Raw genomic sequence first — 17861 nt, 5'->3', positions numbered from 1 at the left:
TGAAGTAGCGCCTCCTGATATCTAACCTAAACCTACCCTCTGCCAGCTTGTGACCGTTATTCCTGGTCACCCCTGGCGGTGTGATACCGGGGCGCATGGAACGTCCCATGGGGTGGGGGGGGAGTCCACATGTTCAGCAGTGAACCCAGAAGTGGAACAGAAGTACTTCCATTCCACTTCTGGCTCTGCCAGGAGCATGCAGGGCACGTCGCTGCACCACCCTGGCTTGGTGATCGTCCATGGGGGGACCCCGGGTGCACCCCTCCAGACCCAGAAGGCAACAGTCACTGAGCCAGGGGACACAGGGGGGCCCACCAGTGCGCTCCCCAGTGGACCCAGAAGTGGATTGGAAGTGGTCCACTTACGGGTCTGCTGCTGAGCATGCTTGGGAACTCCCCCTGCTCCTATGGGATGCACCATGCGCCTCAGCATTGCAGCATTCACAAGCCACCTGCTACCTAGAGGTATGTAGAAAAACCATTTAAAGCTGTGTCTATGTCCAAATCGCTGAATTTTTCGAGACCAATTTGGACAGTTCTGATTTGATTTGGATTCAGAGCTTTGGTCACTGAATCAGGCCAAATCTCTGCTGAATTGAATCAGGGACCAAAGCTTTGCACAGCCCTAGTAGAGATACCATCAGTCTGTTTACCGTTAACCCAGAATATAATGGACATAGGTCTTCTTCTCAAATAACCATATATAGGACAAAGTTGAAATAGTTGGAAACACAAAGGAAAGTACACATTCAACATGAGTAAGAATATCTTTGGAACATTTACTGTAATCCAGTTTAAAGTCATATTCAATCCTTTGTGTAATGAAAGAGAATGGCAAAGTTATGACTGGTGCTGCTAAAGTTATTTTACAATGGAAAACCTGACAAATACACCAACCCTGACATTTTGAATCATTACAATGTAAACCACATGTGATTGCTGCCAACTTTGCCTTTTTCCTGTGTCTCAAAACCACCCACCTTCCTTTCAGTTAAACTTTTTTTAGTTTAAAGAAGCACCTGGATTGGAATTTCTAATGTTGTGTTGCTTGCCTAACTATATTAGCAGAACATTTTCCATTTCTTTGCTTCCTGTAATTTACCTAGTATAGTAAAATTGGTTTTGGGCTGTTTCTCACAAAAGCAGATGATAGATCTTGGATAACAATATTGTTTTTAGACCTAAAAAAATAATTTTAGAGATAAATTGAAAATGTAATACTGGATGCCAGAAAAGTTCAGCTTGGGGCCCCACTGATGGTCACTGGGCTTTGTAAACTAAAACCTGTATTATTCCTTTTACTCCCACTCTGACAAATTGTCTCATGCTTAACTCTAATTTTTATGTGGGTGCAGTTGACTTTATGGACTTTCCCAGAAGCTGCTTTAAAATTTGTTTTACAGAGTGCAGTGCGTTCTTTTGGGCTAGCCAGAGCAAAATTGCCAGCCATGTTCCTTCAGCAATATGACGGGGTGATATTTTTGTTGCAACACTGGGATACTGTCCCCTAGGTTGGTAATGCAGATTACTGGAAGGTCATCTTATATCTGCCAAACTCAACTCATAACGGTGGGGCTGGGTTCAGATGACCCAATGCAGGCTCAAGATGATTTAGTATTTTTCCTTTGACCAGCCCCAGTTGCTCTTTATATCTGCTCATGTGTGTATCGTGCTTTAAACCAATAACAAAACCCTCCAACTCTTGGATATAGTAGTCAGGCTAATATGATTTGTTCTCACACATAAGCACTGTAGCTTATAGTCAGGCACTTACCCTATGAAGACACATACTGCCCCACCTTCTTATTGGAAGCCCTTTAAAATCTTCCTGGGTGTACCTATCTTCTCAGATTATTAGTTAATTATGGGATTATTTCAGAAAGACAGAGACTTCTTTTTCTAGTTTTTCTTGGCTCTCCCACTTTCTAATTCGTTTTCCATTCTGCAAAGGAATGCCCAGTATCTCTGAAGTTTAGTGTTGTCTGTAGGAAGGTTTTTTTTTCCTCCCAAACTTTCACCACTCTGAGCACAGAGATTTATTGTTTTTCCTTTCAACCTCATACTTGTGAGAATGAAGGTTTGAAAAACCTAATTAGCTGGTTTTTATTTTAAAAAAAAATTATTCTGGGGTTTTTTCAGATCAGAACTAGGATGGGTTTATATCTGGACTCCGTGCATTGCAGGTTGACAAAGTTTGGAGAGCAGACTTCTTAGGCTTTTCCCCATCTTTTATTGACAATAACCCATTCCTCCAAACCAAAATCTCACAATTCAAATACCATAAGTAATTGTTCATGAACCACATTGGAAGCTCCACCTACAATCCTACAGTCACAACCTTTCTAGCTGGAATGGAGAGAGGGATCTAAGTGAAAGTGATGGCTTTGAAGACTGGCTCTAAAAAGACTGCAATGATTTAAAAAACTAAGTGAAGTCTGAACATATGAAAGTTACAAATTGACAGTATGCTGATAGAAGTTTGAACAACCCCCTCTTCCCTCAGATTTGAACACTTAAATTCAGGTTGCTGAAGGGACAAAATCCTAAATGTTGTGGTCTGAGCTTATTTTCAAGAATTATGTAGCCATGGATGTTCTGGGAAAAAAGGTCATTGAAGTGAGTTCACATTGACAGTTACACTCTTCTTTCTGCTACCTAGCCTTGTGTTTTATTTATTACAGTCTGACGGCCACCCTAGCAAGCGTTGGAGCTGCCAGTATACCCAGTGCAGGCCTGGTCACCATGCTGCTGATCCTCACTGCAGTAGGCCTACCCACTCAGGATATAAGTCTACTTGTTGCTGTTGACTGGCTCTTGTAAGTACTGCCAACTCTATCCAATAAAGCCACTAAAGTCCAAGGAACAAACAGCTTTTTTCCTCTGCTGCTTTTCAATCGTGAATCTCAATAAACTCTAAAAATATGTATGCTTTACAGATAGAGCAAAGGGGGTGCAGACCTGTTAAACAGCTTGATACTGACCAGTCTTAGAGCAGGGAGGAAAACCCAGAGCCAGGTCTCCAGCTAGTATAAGTTGTTATTGGCACATTGAAACCAATTTACATGAACTGAGGATCTGCTCCTAAGGGTCATGACTCCTATCCTCCTACCTAAGCTACCAGATACTTTTCTTCTCTAAAGACTCTTCTTAATGCTACTTTCACATCACAGGCTTTTCTCAACAGCAGTTAGTTCATCTCTTGACTCACATTTCCCTGATTTTAAAGTTTCTTTTGTCTAAAACAAAGCCTGTAGATTACATTGCAATGCTATCTACCTATAACATTGGAGATTTGTATGAATGTGGCATTGGGTATTTGTATAAATAGCATTATACCCAGATATCCTACCTCATTCTTCAAGCTACAAGACAATTGACTATTGCCTGAAGTTCAGAAGAATTTTGCCTTCTCCTGCAGTTAAAATTTTATATTCCTGTTTGAGAATCTTAAACCTTTCTCTGAAACATAAAGTACTTATGGAGACAGGACATCAGATAAGATTGACCACTAATTAAATCCAGTGTAGCAACTTCTGTCTTTTTAATGGAATCAGGTTGATGCATCTTTTTATTCTTATTCTTAAATCCTTCCAGTAGAGACCTTATAGAATGACTGTAGTACATCCGAGATGACCATGATACCCCCTCGTGGCCAAGCAATGCCTGTCCCACTTTGGCTCTCTGGGTACCCACCCTTTTTCTCTGTCATGCCATGCCTTGATGTAATTGGTTAATTTGTAAGAATGGAGGCTGCCTGATAAATGAAGGCTCATTCGGGCAACTATCTGGCAGGTCCCTTCTGGACTCCACTAGTCTCAATTTCACCTTTCAAGCACTAAGTAGCCTGTCTGCCTCCTGGGCACTAATCAGCTTAAGGGCTAATTTTGTGGCCTTTGATATCCTCTGTAACCATATCTGGGTCTCACAGGTGTTAAAAGTTAATCATTCTGGGGGAAACTTACCCTGCTACAACAGGGGTCAGCAACGTTTTTGGGCAGAGTGCCAAGCACACCCACAACTTCAACTTGTAAGATGTTGGTGTGCCAGGGGGGGATGGCAGAGGAGCCACAAGGGTCCCAATCTTTGTTGTGGCTGGGTAACCCTGGCCCCTTCCTCACCATCCACCCAGAGGCACGTGTGCGAAGCAAAATGCCTTTGAGTGCCACATATGGGTACCCGTACCAGGGGTTGCCTACCCCCATCTTACAAATTCAAGTCTTAAAACCGTTGTTGGGACTTCTGCTTTCCCAAACTTCTTCCCCCTTTCTCTCACTGGGCTTCCTCCAGCCTAGGTCCACCGTGCTTGACCTGGCCTCTGGGCTCCAGCCCTTTTGGCTGTCAGTATCTCTGGGCCCCTGGCCCTTTTTTAGGCACTGGGCCCTAACCCTATCTCTGCCCCAACTGGGCTGCTGGGCCCCTGGCCCTTCTCTCAGCCCCTCTGGGCTACTTTGCAGTTTGTGACTTCCTCCCTGCAGGTTCAAGCCTTGCATGATGCTCTGGGACCTCCAAACCTTCCCTACAGTCACAAACCCAGTCCTCCAGTCAAAACTCAAACAAAAACCATAAGCCCCCTGGCAAAAACTAAACTCTTAGCTCACTGGTTGCATGCCAATCCCTACTTAGTCTTTTCCCCTTGCCAGCCCTCATCCCTTTTGTAACAGCACTGGCATAACAGGATCTGTCAGTCACCCAGAAACTGGCCTCTCTCTCTCTCTTGCTCAGCAGAGCTCTTCTCCCTCGTGGCCTTCAGGGCCGGACTGACTGCCTGAGCTCAGGCTTGGGCTTGGACTTGGCCTCATATTCCTGAGCCCTGCCCCTTTCTTGCCATGTGACTTCCCTGGGCTGCCTACAGGTGTGTCCCCTTTCCCCTGATGGGTAGCCCATTGCTGAGGCAGCAGCATTTTCTCACTGCCTGACTCTTCACAGCTCAATTTGTTTTGGTTGTTGTTTTGCTATCTGGGCTCTGGCTATCACTCTGCTAGCAGTTGGTTTCTTTGTTTAGCTGCTAGACCTTCCTGGGCCAGCTGACCCAACTGCAGAAGGCACACAAAACTTAAATAAGAAAGCAGACTGGAAAACTGGGAAGGATTCTCCTCTCCAGCTTGCCTAAAACGATCCCTAAAACAGAACTCAGTTTCACACACCTGCCTTCCAGTCTCAGATATCTGAGGTGCAAATTCTTTAAGTGATATTGCATGTCCTCAGCCGTATAACATCTGTCTTCTCCTGGGACTTCTCTCCTTCACATTTAGATACAGCCAGAGTCACATCCTTGGGTTCATAATAATTTGACAGCATCAGCTATTTCTGAGATTTTCACATAGAATTGTAAGTTCAGCCTGATGAAACAGTTAAGGGCAGCCTTGGGATCCTCAATTTTTGCTAGAATAGAAAGGCTAGTAGAGACCAGTGCATCTCTTGGCTTACAGCCTAAGCTGTCAGGGTATAGATGGTTGTTTCAGAAAGGGGAGAGCTGGTACAGTTCTACCAGATTTCTACCAGTTACGGACGTCTCCATGCTAGGAGAATCCCCAACTGCCCATTTAAGGCAGCTTTAAATCACTACTGTGTTGTTATAATGGTGTAAAGCTGGATGAGCAGAGCTGAGAATCTGACCTTCAGACTTCAGTGAAACAACATCATATGCTGTTTATCGTAGTCACTGGTTCTTTATGACTTACCGGGGGGCATTCAAGGTCTCAATCAACCCTGAAAAATGGCTCATGCACCCTGTTACTGTAGTATATCTACTAGACCTGATATAAAAGATCACCTTATGACACAACCAGCATAAAACCCCTTCTGTGATAACCCATACACCGGTGCTTAAGTGTTCTGAAGAGCAGCTCATAGCTTCAGTATCAACTTCAGGAAAAAAAGAGAGACAGGAATTAACAGCTCGGATAAGAAAAAGTAGAAGATGGTTTTAAAAAGTGAAATTGCAAAAAGTCATGACTCAGAATGGTGAACCAGGGTGGGGCTCAGCAGTCAAAAGGCAGCTGGTAAAGGAAAACGTGATATTCTCTGGTTTTAAATATATTTATGAAGTCATGCCTCAAAACAAGAAAGCAGCTTAGGAATCTGCAGCTGGGAGGGAGAGCGCGAAAGGAGGTATATGTTCAGATTTTAATTATATGTTTTTACTGGCGCTCACAAGAAGGCCAAATAGGTAAGTTTCTGCAGCTGGTGGGAAGGCTGTGCAAATGAAGTGTGTGGTTTATTTGTTTTTTTAGGGAAATGTCATTTAAAAATATTCACCTGGCCAGCCTATGCTAGCAAACCTCAGAACCACAACTCACCAGCAGTTTTGATCCCCTGCCAGAAACAGTAGTGCAGTCTGGCCACAGGCATTTTTACCCCTGGTTCATCTCACCTTGCTTAGTCTCGCATCAGGGAATACCGAAATAGAAATGTCTGTACTATGGAGCTCTGATAATGGTGAATTTCAGCTATAGAAATACAATACAAAGGCCAGAAGCAGAGAGGGAGCCTTTGAAAGAAACATTAAAGGGGTGTTTCCAAATAAATGCCAAGCTGACACTTGCTCATGTATTTGGAGAGCTGTGGATCTCTCTGTCCTGACAGTTGACATGAAAATCCAGTGATAAAAATAAGGACCTAGCATCAAGGAGTTAAGCATATAAATAACAAAAATGGAGTCAAAGTCTGTATATTGTGCCATGCTGATAAAACTACTGAAACACTCAGGGCCTGATTATGACACTTTTTTTTGAACTTTATTGGATATAAGAAATACAGTAGAAATCTTTAAAGAAAAGCTGTCGTAATAGTATTTCAAAGGAAGATCATGAAAATCTTGCAAAACTAACTTATCGTAAGAGCTTTTCATTTTGCTGAATGAAATTATCACAAAATTAGCTGACTTCACAAGGCTGCTATCACGCAAGGCTGAAATCTTACAGAAAATATTTTGAAAGATTTCGGTTTGATTGAACTGGAACCTGAATTTTGGATGGGTATCAACCCTGACTGTTCCAGGCCAAACTGAGGTTGATAGGTTTCTGGAACCAGATCTGATTATTTTCTTCTGAGTCCCTTTCCAGAATATAGAGATTAGATACAGATACAGAGAGACACTCACAGATCAGGCTCTCTCACCAGACAAGTTTCCCAACCTTTCACAGCTCTCACAGTTTGTCAAATTAAAAATTAAACAAAAAAGATGGCAGTGGCATTGAATAGGAAGGCAATTATTTGCCAATAATTGGTATGTATCCAGCATCCTTAGCTTTAGCCAAAAGCTGGCTACTTTCCAAATGTGTGACTGACAATATTATAGCTGGGGTTCACATACTAAGGTAGTTTGCACTGAGAAAAAGAGAATTTGAGAAAACAGGTTTAGATAAGCTACCACCAACATTCAGAAACAGCTAGAGAAATTTGCATGAGCATTAACTCCCTCATCGCCTTGGGTAGGATGGGTCTAAATTCAAAACACTTATACCTGCTTTCTTTGTGGAAGTTATTGCTTAGATCTAAAAAGTTAATCAAAGTAAAGTAATATGTAAAACTGGAAGTGGCTTCTTCCTTAAGGGGCAACAGGGATGAGGTAGGTTAAATCTTGTAGCACTTGTCTATACTGACTTCAAAACAAGCAAAGGGCTGCTGATACATCTTCCTATTCAGTGTACATCAAAGCAGAGAAATGAGGCAATGTAATCTGCTTAAAGATTGCACATAATCTAGCAGTATTCTCTGGCATGTTTCTTGATGCATAGTCATAGCTGCTCTAAACCAACTACACTGCCTTATTTCTGCATTTTGACATATGCTGTGCGACAATAAATGGGTGGGTACATTTCTTAGCAGCAGTCCCGGGCGTGAAATAGCAGCTGTGGTACAGTGGTAAAAATTGGCTTTACTCTTTAAATAGTGGGTTCCTAAGAATTCACTTAAACTCTTTCCTGGGATCTAGACTACTTAGTAATGTTGGTTTTTAAGTTGCTTGGAAAGAGATTATGGGGTTTTTCCTCATTCTGGTACATTGTAGGCCTATTGATGTATTTTCATGGCTGCCAAGGAAGTTGATTTGCCATTAGACTACAGGATCAGACCCTCTGAGTCCCAACTATCATAAAATCAATGGCAATTAGATACAACAACAGAAAGTTAAATATGAGAAGTCCTTTCTTCTTGGAGGAATAATTTTGCCAAATCACAGCTGATCAAGTAATCGTGTGTGCTAATTCTTCTAGTCTTGAGCTTGCAAGATATGTTGAGTGAGTGGAAACTAGATTAAAAGGACCCCTCAAGCACTTGCTGTATCAAAGAAGAAACCAGAAGCTTTCATCGGAAGAGCTTTTAATTCTCTTGTCAGTCTTCCTCTCAGAATTAAGGTTTCAGACATCTTTGACAAATAATTTACCAGACCATCCTTTTCTGTTATTTTCACTGGTGCCACTCTACTGATGTCAGTTCGGTTGTTCCAGTGTTATTGACAAAGACTTTATTCTGGGGTTTTTTAACCAAAGAATGTTCTTTCCATCCTTGCTTCTTCCCTAGGTATATATGGCCCAGTAGAAGTCAGGGAGTTTTGCCACTGACTTACAGAGCCATGATCTCACCCTCTATTTCAATTAAATTAATCTTACTAAGTCTGTGCTGAATACTTCTGAAATACTGTGCAATTTGCGTAGCACCTTTATACTTGGCCACGAACATATACAGAAGGATCGAGGTATCTTCTGCCCTGATCCTCTCACATATAAAACACACTGGATCTGTATTTGTGCATTCTAGTCTCCACCTCCTTTTTGGCAAGCAGAGACCGTCTCATCTCAGAGTGCCATCAGTGAATCCTTTCAAGATTTAAGTCTGTTCATTCAAAGAAAATTCAGGCATTCTGTAAAGAACGTTGTATGGAAGAAGTCAGTATTTTTTACAGGCCTCAGTAAAATAAATAGACCTTTGCCAATAGTATTTTCTTATTCTTCTACTTTTTGTTTAAAGCAGACTACACATGCATGAGATAACTGTGTGAAATATTTCATTCTAGTAAAGCAAAAATGGGGGGGATTTTTTTTCCTTTCAACAATAGTGTGAGCATTGACTCCCCACCCCATTTTTTTTTTGCACCTTCATGATTTTTATTCAAGAATATGTTGATTTGGCTATGAAGTGTTAGATGCATTGGCAAAATAATGAAAACTATCTTTGAAAATCAATTGAAATTTCACAGTTGGGGATAAGAATTTACAAATGGTTTATGGTGAGACTTTGGCCAAAAGTTAAAAAAAAAGATTCATTCGGCCTTAAATAAGCATATGTAATGATTACCAGTCATTATTGATGGGGAAATCATTTACCTTTTGCCTTAATGCCATATAAGAAGCACCAATACAAAGCAAACATAATACCAGAAAAAGTAAGAATAAAGGGAATACTTTAAAATAACCACTTTTGTGTAGAGTTTTACATGCCTGTTTTTCTACCATTTAGTAAAATTCGTATTGCTCAATCTTCTTGTACCCTGAAAGCAGATTTTTTGGAAATGCACCTCCAAAAGTTGTTCAGATTTTCTGCATTTACATATCTGATTGGTCCAGAAGACTTATTTAACACATCAGGAATTCAGACACTGCAAGAATATTTTCTTCTCTTTCTTCCTTTGACTGCTTCTGTCTGGCCCATATCTGAGGAGGCCTACAGATATTTAATATTGTTATTTTATATTTTTGTCCTTCAAGAGGTGTTACAGCACTCTTCAAGCTATATTATCAACAACCTAAATGATTCTTTAGCACCTGACCCCCAATCATCATTGTAATAAAATGTAACTTTCTAAACAGTTCCACAGTAGTGGAACTGTTACACTAGCATATAGTGGGTGTAAAATGGTACCATAGGAGATTGGTACCAGTCTACACCAGCATTGCACTGGCACAAATGAATCCATAGCGTGCAAAGCACTTTAATGCCCACTGTTAGTGGGTGGCAAGGAACCAGGGATGTGCAACAGATTTTCAGATGATCCTCTTTTATGCTTCTGCTGAAGTCAAGTTCCAGAGTGAGGGGCAATTGAGAATACCTCAGTAAATTCAAAATAATTTTCCCTGCCTGTGCAAAATCAAATTTTTTGCCCTGACAAATTCAGATTAATCTAAAGGAACTAAAGTGTAAAGAGCATATTGAGATAAAATCTCCAATCCGAGAAGCAGGTGCATGGGGGAGATCAGCAAAATTTAGCTCTGAAGTTTGGCTGCATTGCATAATCACTTTGCCAAGATTAATACGCATGAGCAGCTGTGCCGTAGAAGTTTGTACATAGTTTCTGATTGAGCAGGTCCCATGGGAAGACAATCTTTTTCAACTTGAATAGAAAGCTAAAATCCTTTTCCTTCCAAGTATCCCTTAAACATTCTGAAAATGATAAATGACAGCCACAGCAACTGGGGTGTGAAGTATTCCTTCAGACCTAACTTTCCCTTTTCCCAGGTAGAGAGCTCCAAACAACATGCATGAGCCTTTCCTGCTCCATAGTGATTTGTCATTGGGTGTGAAACCTATCTTCCTCTTCTTTTATAGAGACCGGATGAGAACTTCAGTAAATGTTGTGGGAGATTCTTTCGGTGCTGGCATTGTCTACCACCTCTCCAAGGCAGAGCTCGATAACATTGATTCCCAGCATAAGGGGCATGAAGACATTGAAATGACCAAGACTCAGTCAATTTATGATGACATGAAAAATCATAGGGAAAACAACTCAAACCAATGTGTATATGCAGCTCACAACTCTGTCATAGTAGATGAGTGCAAGGTACCTTTCACATTTATGGATATTGAGACTTGTATATAGCGGTGCATGCTTTGTTTCACTTCATTTTTTAACCTGCATGTCTTTTAAAAAATATTACACCAATAACAATGTGACAACAGTCTCTATGAACCCCAGGCATGTTAAGTGAGCAGACAAAAACAGCTTTCTGCACTGTTCTTAAACATGTCACTTGAGGTGGAAAATTATATATAATGTTTACATGTGAAAAGCTAAGGCACTATGCAATATATTATGGAATATGCCAAGACACAGAATATGGCATCATCTTTTCTTTGGCAACAGAGAACCTATGGCCACTCAAAGGAAGGCTGGCCGCAAACTAAACACAGGGATTATTATTTGTTGACTATCTTCCATGATACGCTGTAAAGAGACTCAGTCATTGAATTCACCCTGTCATCTGATGGCTCCAGCACTCATACAGCATGTGTATGCTTTGCTTTCATTATCTCTCTTGGTTCACTTACAATAAGGACTTTACAATTTCTATCTAATCCTCACTGTAACTAGCATGTATTTTAAACAGACAATCAAAAAAAGGTCTGATTAGAGCAAAGCGAGCTTCCGAAACCCTACCAGCTGAATGAGAAGTCAATGTTGGTGATGTGTGTTTAGATAGATACCAGCAACCAAAGCCAAGGCAGGGCTGATTAAAAATCAAGAGAGGAAGGAAAAGAAAAACAAAAACAAGCCATAAAATGTTTATGTCCATTTTCCTTCAGCTGATTCTGCTCCTCACGCTTGATCTTATGTAAAATGAGTTGCTTGTGGCACATGCTGTCAGTGAATTGTTGTTATGATCAGTAATCATGCCCAGATTGGTGTGTCAACCACAGTTAGGTATTTGCATGGAAACAGAGATCACAGAACATCTGGCACCTCTAAGTTTCTACCGTGCCCCACATAATCGAATGATCTAGCTATCTTAGACACTGGAAAAGGGAAAAAAACTTCTGATGTTATTTCCCACAGTCATCAGTAGGTCCAGGATAGTTTTCCACAGTTTTGGGGGGTTTTTTAACTGCTTTGTTCTGGCCTGCTTCAAGGTGACTGAGGCAGGAACATTTTCCATGGAAATATTTTAGTTAAACAAACAAACAAACAACACCCTTTCATTTTTTTCCAGGTTCTTTTCATGGGAATTTTTTTTCTTTTTTGGATGCAGTTAAAATAAATATAAAATTCCCTTTAGTTTTTGCCTTGTTTTTGGATGTGTTCTCCCCTCCGTCTTTCCTTCTTATTTTCTACTGGAAAGGCAAGTAAAAAGGAAAATGAAGTGGTGTGTTGGCAAAGAAAACAAATATTTTTTAAATAAAGGAAAAATTGTATTCCATTTTCTTTAGTTCAAAAGAAAACAGAAGACAAAATATTCCAGACAATGTTTGTTTCCTTTGAAAAGAAATGTTTCATCAGAAAGTAAGCAAAATATTTTGGATGAGTACTAGACTTCACCTGGAAATCTATTCTACAGTCCAATAAAACTGCCGCAATTCCTAAATGGATAAAAGGAAACAGTAATTATTATAACACTCTCATTTCTTTGGCTTGACACCTTTTGGATTTATTGCTTCTAGATTTCTTGATGTGAGATACACTGCTGTGGCCAACAGATTTGCTCCATCTCTGTACATGCTTAAATGTACATGATTTAAAGTAGTGTTGAGAACACACAACACGCCACTGACTTCAATGTAAAAGTTCTTATTGTTCAAGACCAGTCCCTCTTCTATTAAAAAGATAGAAATGACCTAAGGAAATATTGGCTATTCACAAAGTGTAAAACTGTTGCAAATACCAGTGACAGCTTGAAGGTTAATTCTTTAGTTGAAAGCAATATTTTAAGAGTTACCACTACAATTCTGTTTTTAAGATGGAATTCTTTGTTGAACAATTAATCACACAGAGAAACAGGAGGCAGCTGCACAGATGGTAGAAATAACTCTGTTTACAAGAATTCACAGAATCTGGGGCATCAAGACAACCCCAGGTTGTGATTTCCTGATGCAAGCACAAATCTTGTACGCCAGTCATTTTCCCCATCATACTGGGTATACAGAGTACCATCTTTTCCCAGTTTCTCAAATATTTATACACAAGCAAAATGCAATGGATGCTCTTTCAGTAAATTCATTCATGCACTTTCCTTTCTCCTTCAGTCTCTCTCATGTAGACCTCTTTGGGGGTCTTTAAGAGGAGGCTTGATGCGTACCTGGCTGGAATCATTTGAGCCGAGTTTTTCTCCCGCCCAGGCAGGGGGTCAGACTTGAAGATCTACAAGGTCCCTTCCCACCCGACTTCTATGATTCTATGATGTAGTTCCCACCACTGGACCCACAGGCTTCCCCCATAAATTTGGGATGATAGGACATAATTCTATTTACAGGTAATAGACATGAAATTGGATTTAGGCACCAAAGTGCATTCTGATTCCACCTTGCTCAAGTTGCTAAAGAAATGTTAATACAAAAGGTGGGCATATCCTTTTTTGGGACTCCGTCTTAAGAGTAAGATGTTGGTGCATTATGGAAGTAGATGCATTAATGGATTTTCAGGTACTTGTACTGGTAACAGTAGTATCACACTTAGGTGCCTAAGTCTACTTAGACATTCAATAGGTGGAATAAAATTTGGCTCATGATGCTACAATGTCAGTCTGAGAATGTTCTCCTGTTAAAAGTTGGCACAACTAGCAATATTTGGCACCTATTCTTGTTTTACGCTTGCTCTGCCCTGCAACGCTATTAGTACATTCAGGCTTTTGAGAGGAACCACGGCTTACCATGGAACATAAGGCTGGCTTTGGGCAAGTTACTTGTGTCACTCAATTCCCCATCTGCCAAATGGAAATAATACTTACCTACCTCACAGGGATGTTGTGAGGATTAGCTGATGTTTGTAAAGCACTTTCAATACATATAATGGTCCATATACTGACACAGTGTGAGCTTTTTAGGATCAAAAATAGTTAGGTCTCAAGCTTCAAGAGATATTTCTAAATCTTGCAAAATTCACTGGAGGGGAGAAAAGTTCGCTGAAACTCTAATTAAAAGTTTTAAATAGCTAATAATATTAACCTCTCATCTCTGTTTACTTCTTGTAATATACTCAGGATAGCTCCTGTAGTAGATAGATTTGCACAGGCAATGTATATTTATATTAAGTAGACTACCTTTATATTGGGGTAAAGTGGCTGTTATTGCATGATATTTTTGTATTTTTTTTATGAACACATTTCACGTTATGTGGTTTTCAGTTCCAGTTGTGGTGTTTGTAATTGCATGCGTTTTTCTCACCACTACCTAAGAGAAAACTGACTATTTCAAACATTGGTGCATTTTGTTATGTATCCATGTCCCACTGCTTCCATACATCCAGTTTACCCATCACATGGAAATTCAGTCCTGTCTGTAAGTTTTTCTATGAAGCTGAAGACAGTAAATCAGAAGGTAAGCTAGGAAAGAGTGGGCTGTCCATTTAGAGTTGAATGAAAGTCCCCTAAATATGGAAAGGTCCAGTTCATAATTACTTAGCCAAATAAACAGTTATTCTGGCTCCTTCCACCAGAAATGTCTCCTCTTAATCATTTCCCATGACTGTTGGGATATAATGCACCAGCCAGTATTTCCTGTGAACTGAAAGAGTAACAGTTATAGCTTTTGCCAACGCTATATCATTGATATTGTAGCGTGAACTTTGTTATAATTGTGTTTTGTTGTTCTGTTTGTAAAGTAAGAATTGCTTGGCTTAAGTGTAGCTACATAGCTAAACCTTTCGCATGCATGATCATAAATAATAGCCAGATGAATACTGCTTTAAACTAGTTCTTTGAGAAGCAGTGGTTCTGCCACTTTTTAAAGGTTTCTGTAGCATGTGCGTGTGTGCGTGCATGTGCATGTGCGTCTGTGTATCAGTCTGTTCTTTTCACATTCCTCCATGCCCTGAAGCAGATATCCTGCCTTGTTTTTGAATGCTAATGAATCTTATTTATTCCATGTTAAAGAAATATAAACGTTTTTTTCTTGCAAGTTGGGAGAAATATGAAAAGGACAGAATAGGAAGATTAAGCTGAAATATTTATGAAAATTAAACAGCCAAGAGAAAAAAAATCCAGAAAGCCTGGACTATTTTTTTACTAATGTTTTAGTCAGTGTTAAATGTATACTATATATAAGTATATATACTTCCTCCCAAGTTTGGAAATCATCTTGAATTTGGAATTTTTTACGCATAGAGTATGCAATTCCTGTAAATATCACGATTCTCCTGTTAACTTGTAACTTTTCTCGTTGAAGTGCCTTGGGTCTTTAAGTTAGATGTCAATGATAATTACTTGCAGGTAACACTGGCAACCAATGGCAAATCCGCAGACTTCAGTGTTGTTGAGGAAGAGCCTTGGAAACGTGAAAACTAAGGGAAGAGAATTCCAGCTCCATCTTTAATAAGCCCCTGAAGCTGTCTTATGGTAAACGATTAAAGAAGATTGCTCTCTTTTTATTTAACATCTAAGGTTTCTGCTTATTTAGTTTGTTAGCTGAAACTTAGCAAAGAGCTCATAAAGTCATTGTTTAGCTGAAGTGTTTTTTGCCAAATAACAACTCATAACCATCTATCTCCCCTGTGTCACTGTTTGAATGGATGCAGCTGGGGAATACTTTATATGTAAAGAGGTACATTCTCACCCGCCTTCCCCTTTCACTCAAGACACAGAGAATGTAGATGCTGCAAAATGAAAAGATCAACACGCCAGTATGGCTCTCACCAGGGACTCAGGGTAACAAACATATAGTATCATATAAACCTTAAAGTGTTGTTAGCATCTCTGTGACATACATATGAATCAGTACTGCGGCATACATTTGATGTATTTAACATTATTTAGCTACAATGTTAACTGTCTACAGAGTGTTTTCTGTCTGTTTAAATGATCATTAGGCCTTGTCTTGGGCAATGCTGAATTGTTATATTCCTGTTACACTTTAAATTAAGTGTATAAGAGTTTCATTTCAATTTGGGGGCTAAATTCATTCCAAGTGTAATTCCATTAAAATCAATACTGTCTATACATCCAAGATACCATACATCCATCAGCAATGATATATTGTAACTATTAATGTCATTCAGAATTTGTTGATATTCAGATACAGTTTGTTGCACTGCAGGGCTCACCTGTACCATCCCCCACCCCCGTTATCACACTCAGTACTATCTTCCTCCACACACAGTCCCATGCACTGCCATGCGATTACTCATATAGTAAGATACTACTCAGAATAGATAAAGGGGTTACAGTTGGGCCCACAATAAATTTGAGGTGAAGCCAAATCCTGACCAGTTTGTTCAGCTACAATTCTGATTGAATACGGCTTGCTGAATTTGATTATTACTGAACAATCAACACACAATGTTCAACTGAAATTAGTTTACAAGGTGTTCATTTATACCTTATGACACTAAGACCTGCAGGCATTCAGGCTCCTGACACACTCAGATCCTTTTGAAAATGTTACCCGTGTGTTCTTTATATGGACCTCCTATAAACTATATAAAGATCAGCCCCTACCACCTTTCTTCAGAAGGTTGGGTCGCTCCCACTGAATACGACCCAAACCCACAAGTAGTCCCCAGGAGACTATTCTGGGAAGAAGGTTTTATTCACATAAGGAAGAATACTAGGATCTGGCCCCAGATCACTACTGAACGTGTTTTGTTGGGGATGAATAATTGTGTGTAACATGTTAAAATTTAATGGTGCTTAACACACATCAGTTTACTGATGCGTCTATGAAACACTTAACTTAAAGTGATAACTGTCTTCCTTCTCTGAACATTTCATGTATGAGCCAACATGTTTAATAAAGAAGCTATTAGTCAGTCACATTTCAGATTTGAAATCTATAAGAAAAATGGCTAGGGTTGGGACTGAGTCAAGGAGGAAACCAGGAACTCAGGATTTTGGCCAGTAACTTGAAACCCTATCTCTCTGATGTGAAGTAACAGTTTGTATTCATTTCTTTTTTTTCTGAAAAGTAATGACTGTAAAGAACAAAGCCTGTGAATAAATAAGAAGATATTTTGTCAACAAATCTTTGTAACCATAAGTATTCAGAAAGATATAGGTGAAAATCACTCATAGTGTTCAATGGCAGATCTGATCCAGGGACACCCTGCCCACTGAGCAAACTGCCTGTGTGTAACATGAAACGTGTGTATGTTTAAAAATTTTCTCTGAGTTGACCAGGCCATGAACTTATCTGAAACTTAAAAGAAAAAAGGGGGAGTGTTTATAGATATATGTTACCCTTAGCCCATGGACATAGCTGCTATGGATGTAAAATGCGTGCACATATTAGTTGTATTTGGCCCTGTAATATCAGTTTCTGAGTTTAAATGTTAATCTGACTGGATTTTTTGTTTTTCATGCTCTGCATCTATGTTTGTATGATTTCCACCAAATCACTGACCAGAACCAATAAGGACTATTTGCATGATTAATGAGCTGCAGGATCAAGTCAACAGAGTCACTAATCCTGTATTTGTTGTGTGGGAAATATTCATTGTGAATGTTTCTGCTCCATTGACATCCTCTTACTACCATCCTAACCAAAATATCCTAGAGAATTTAATAGGTACTAAACCGCTACATGCCCTATACACTTTACCGTGAAAACCTATAGAATTGAATAAAAGATAATATCTTTCTATAGGTCTTTTGAATCAACTTAGATGTTTGTAGCAGTGCTAGATTTTTCTATTATACTCTATAGGATGGTTTCAAACAAACGCATCATTTTCTATTTGATTCCTTAGGACTATTTCCTTCTTCAGTGGGCGTGTCTACACAAGACATTTTCTGTGGAGCTGGCCAATTAGCTCTGTAGTAAAATGTCGCTGTCTACATGTGCAGTGTTATTAGGCCAGAGTAAACTAAATAACTCCACCATAGGATGATACTGCCAGACACAAGTACTATCTAGTGATGGAGTTACTTCACTGAAATGCACATGTAGACACTGATGGAGTAGCCTGGGGTACAAGTACGCTACAGTGCAGGGTCTGCCTGCTGG

At 39.8% G+C, this 17861-nt stretch overlaps 1 protein-coding gene across 1 annotated transcript in view; it reads left to right on the top strand.

Annotated features, from left to right (window-relative positions):
- SLC1A2 (solute carrier family 1 member 2) overlaps window positions 1-16609 on the top strand; it is a 124441-nt gene extending 107832 nt beyond the window's left edge. Inside the window, exons 9-11 of the mRNA XM_019552313.1 lie at window positions 2681-2815; window positions 10545-10776; window positions 15134-16609. Of these exons, the coding sequence (XP_019407858.1) occupies window positions 2681-2815; window positions 10545-10776; window positions 15134-15208 (442 nt within the window). The 3' untranslated portion in view covers window positions 15209-16609. The remainder of the gene's footprint in view (window positions 1-2680; window positions 2816-10544; window positions 10777-15133) is intronic.
- Window positions 16610-17861: the final 1252 nt, after the last annotated feature.

This window comes from Crocodylus porosus, unplaced genomic scaffold (assembly GCF_001723895.1).
Source record: "Crocodylus porosus isolate Cpor-Errol unplaced genomic scaffold, CroPor_comp1, whole genome shotgun sequence".
In the NCBI taxonomy this organism is placed as follows: domain Eukaryota; kingdom Metazoa; phylum Chordata; order Crocodylia; family Crocodylidae; genus Crocodylus; species Crocodylus porosus.
The sequence above is the reverse complement of the archived record's forward strand: the minus strand, read 5'-3'. Positions and strand labels throughout refer to the sequence as shown.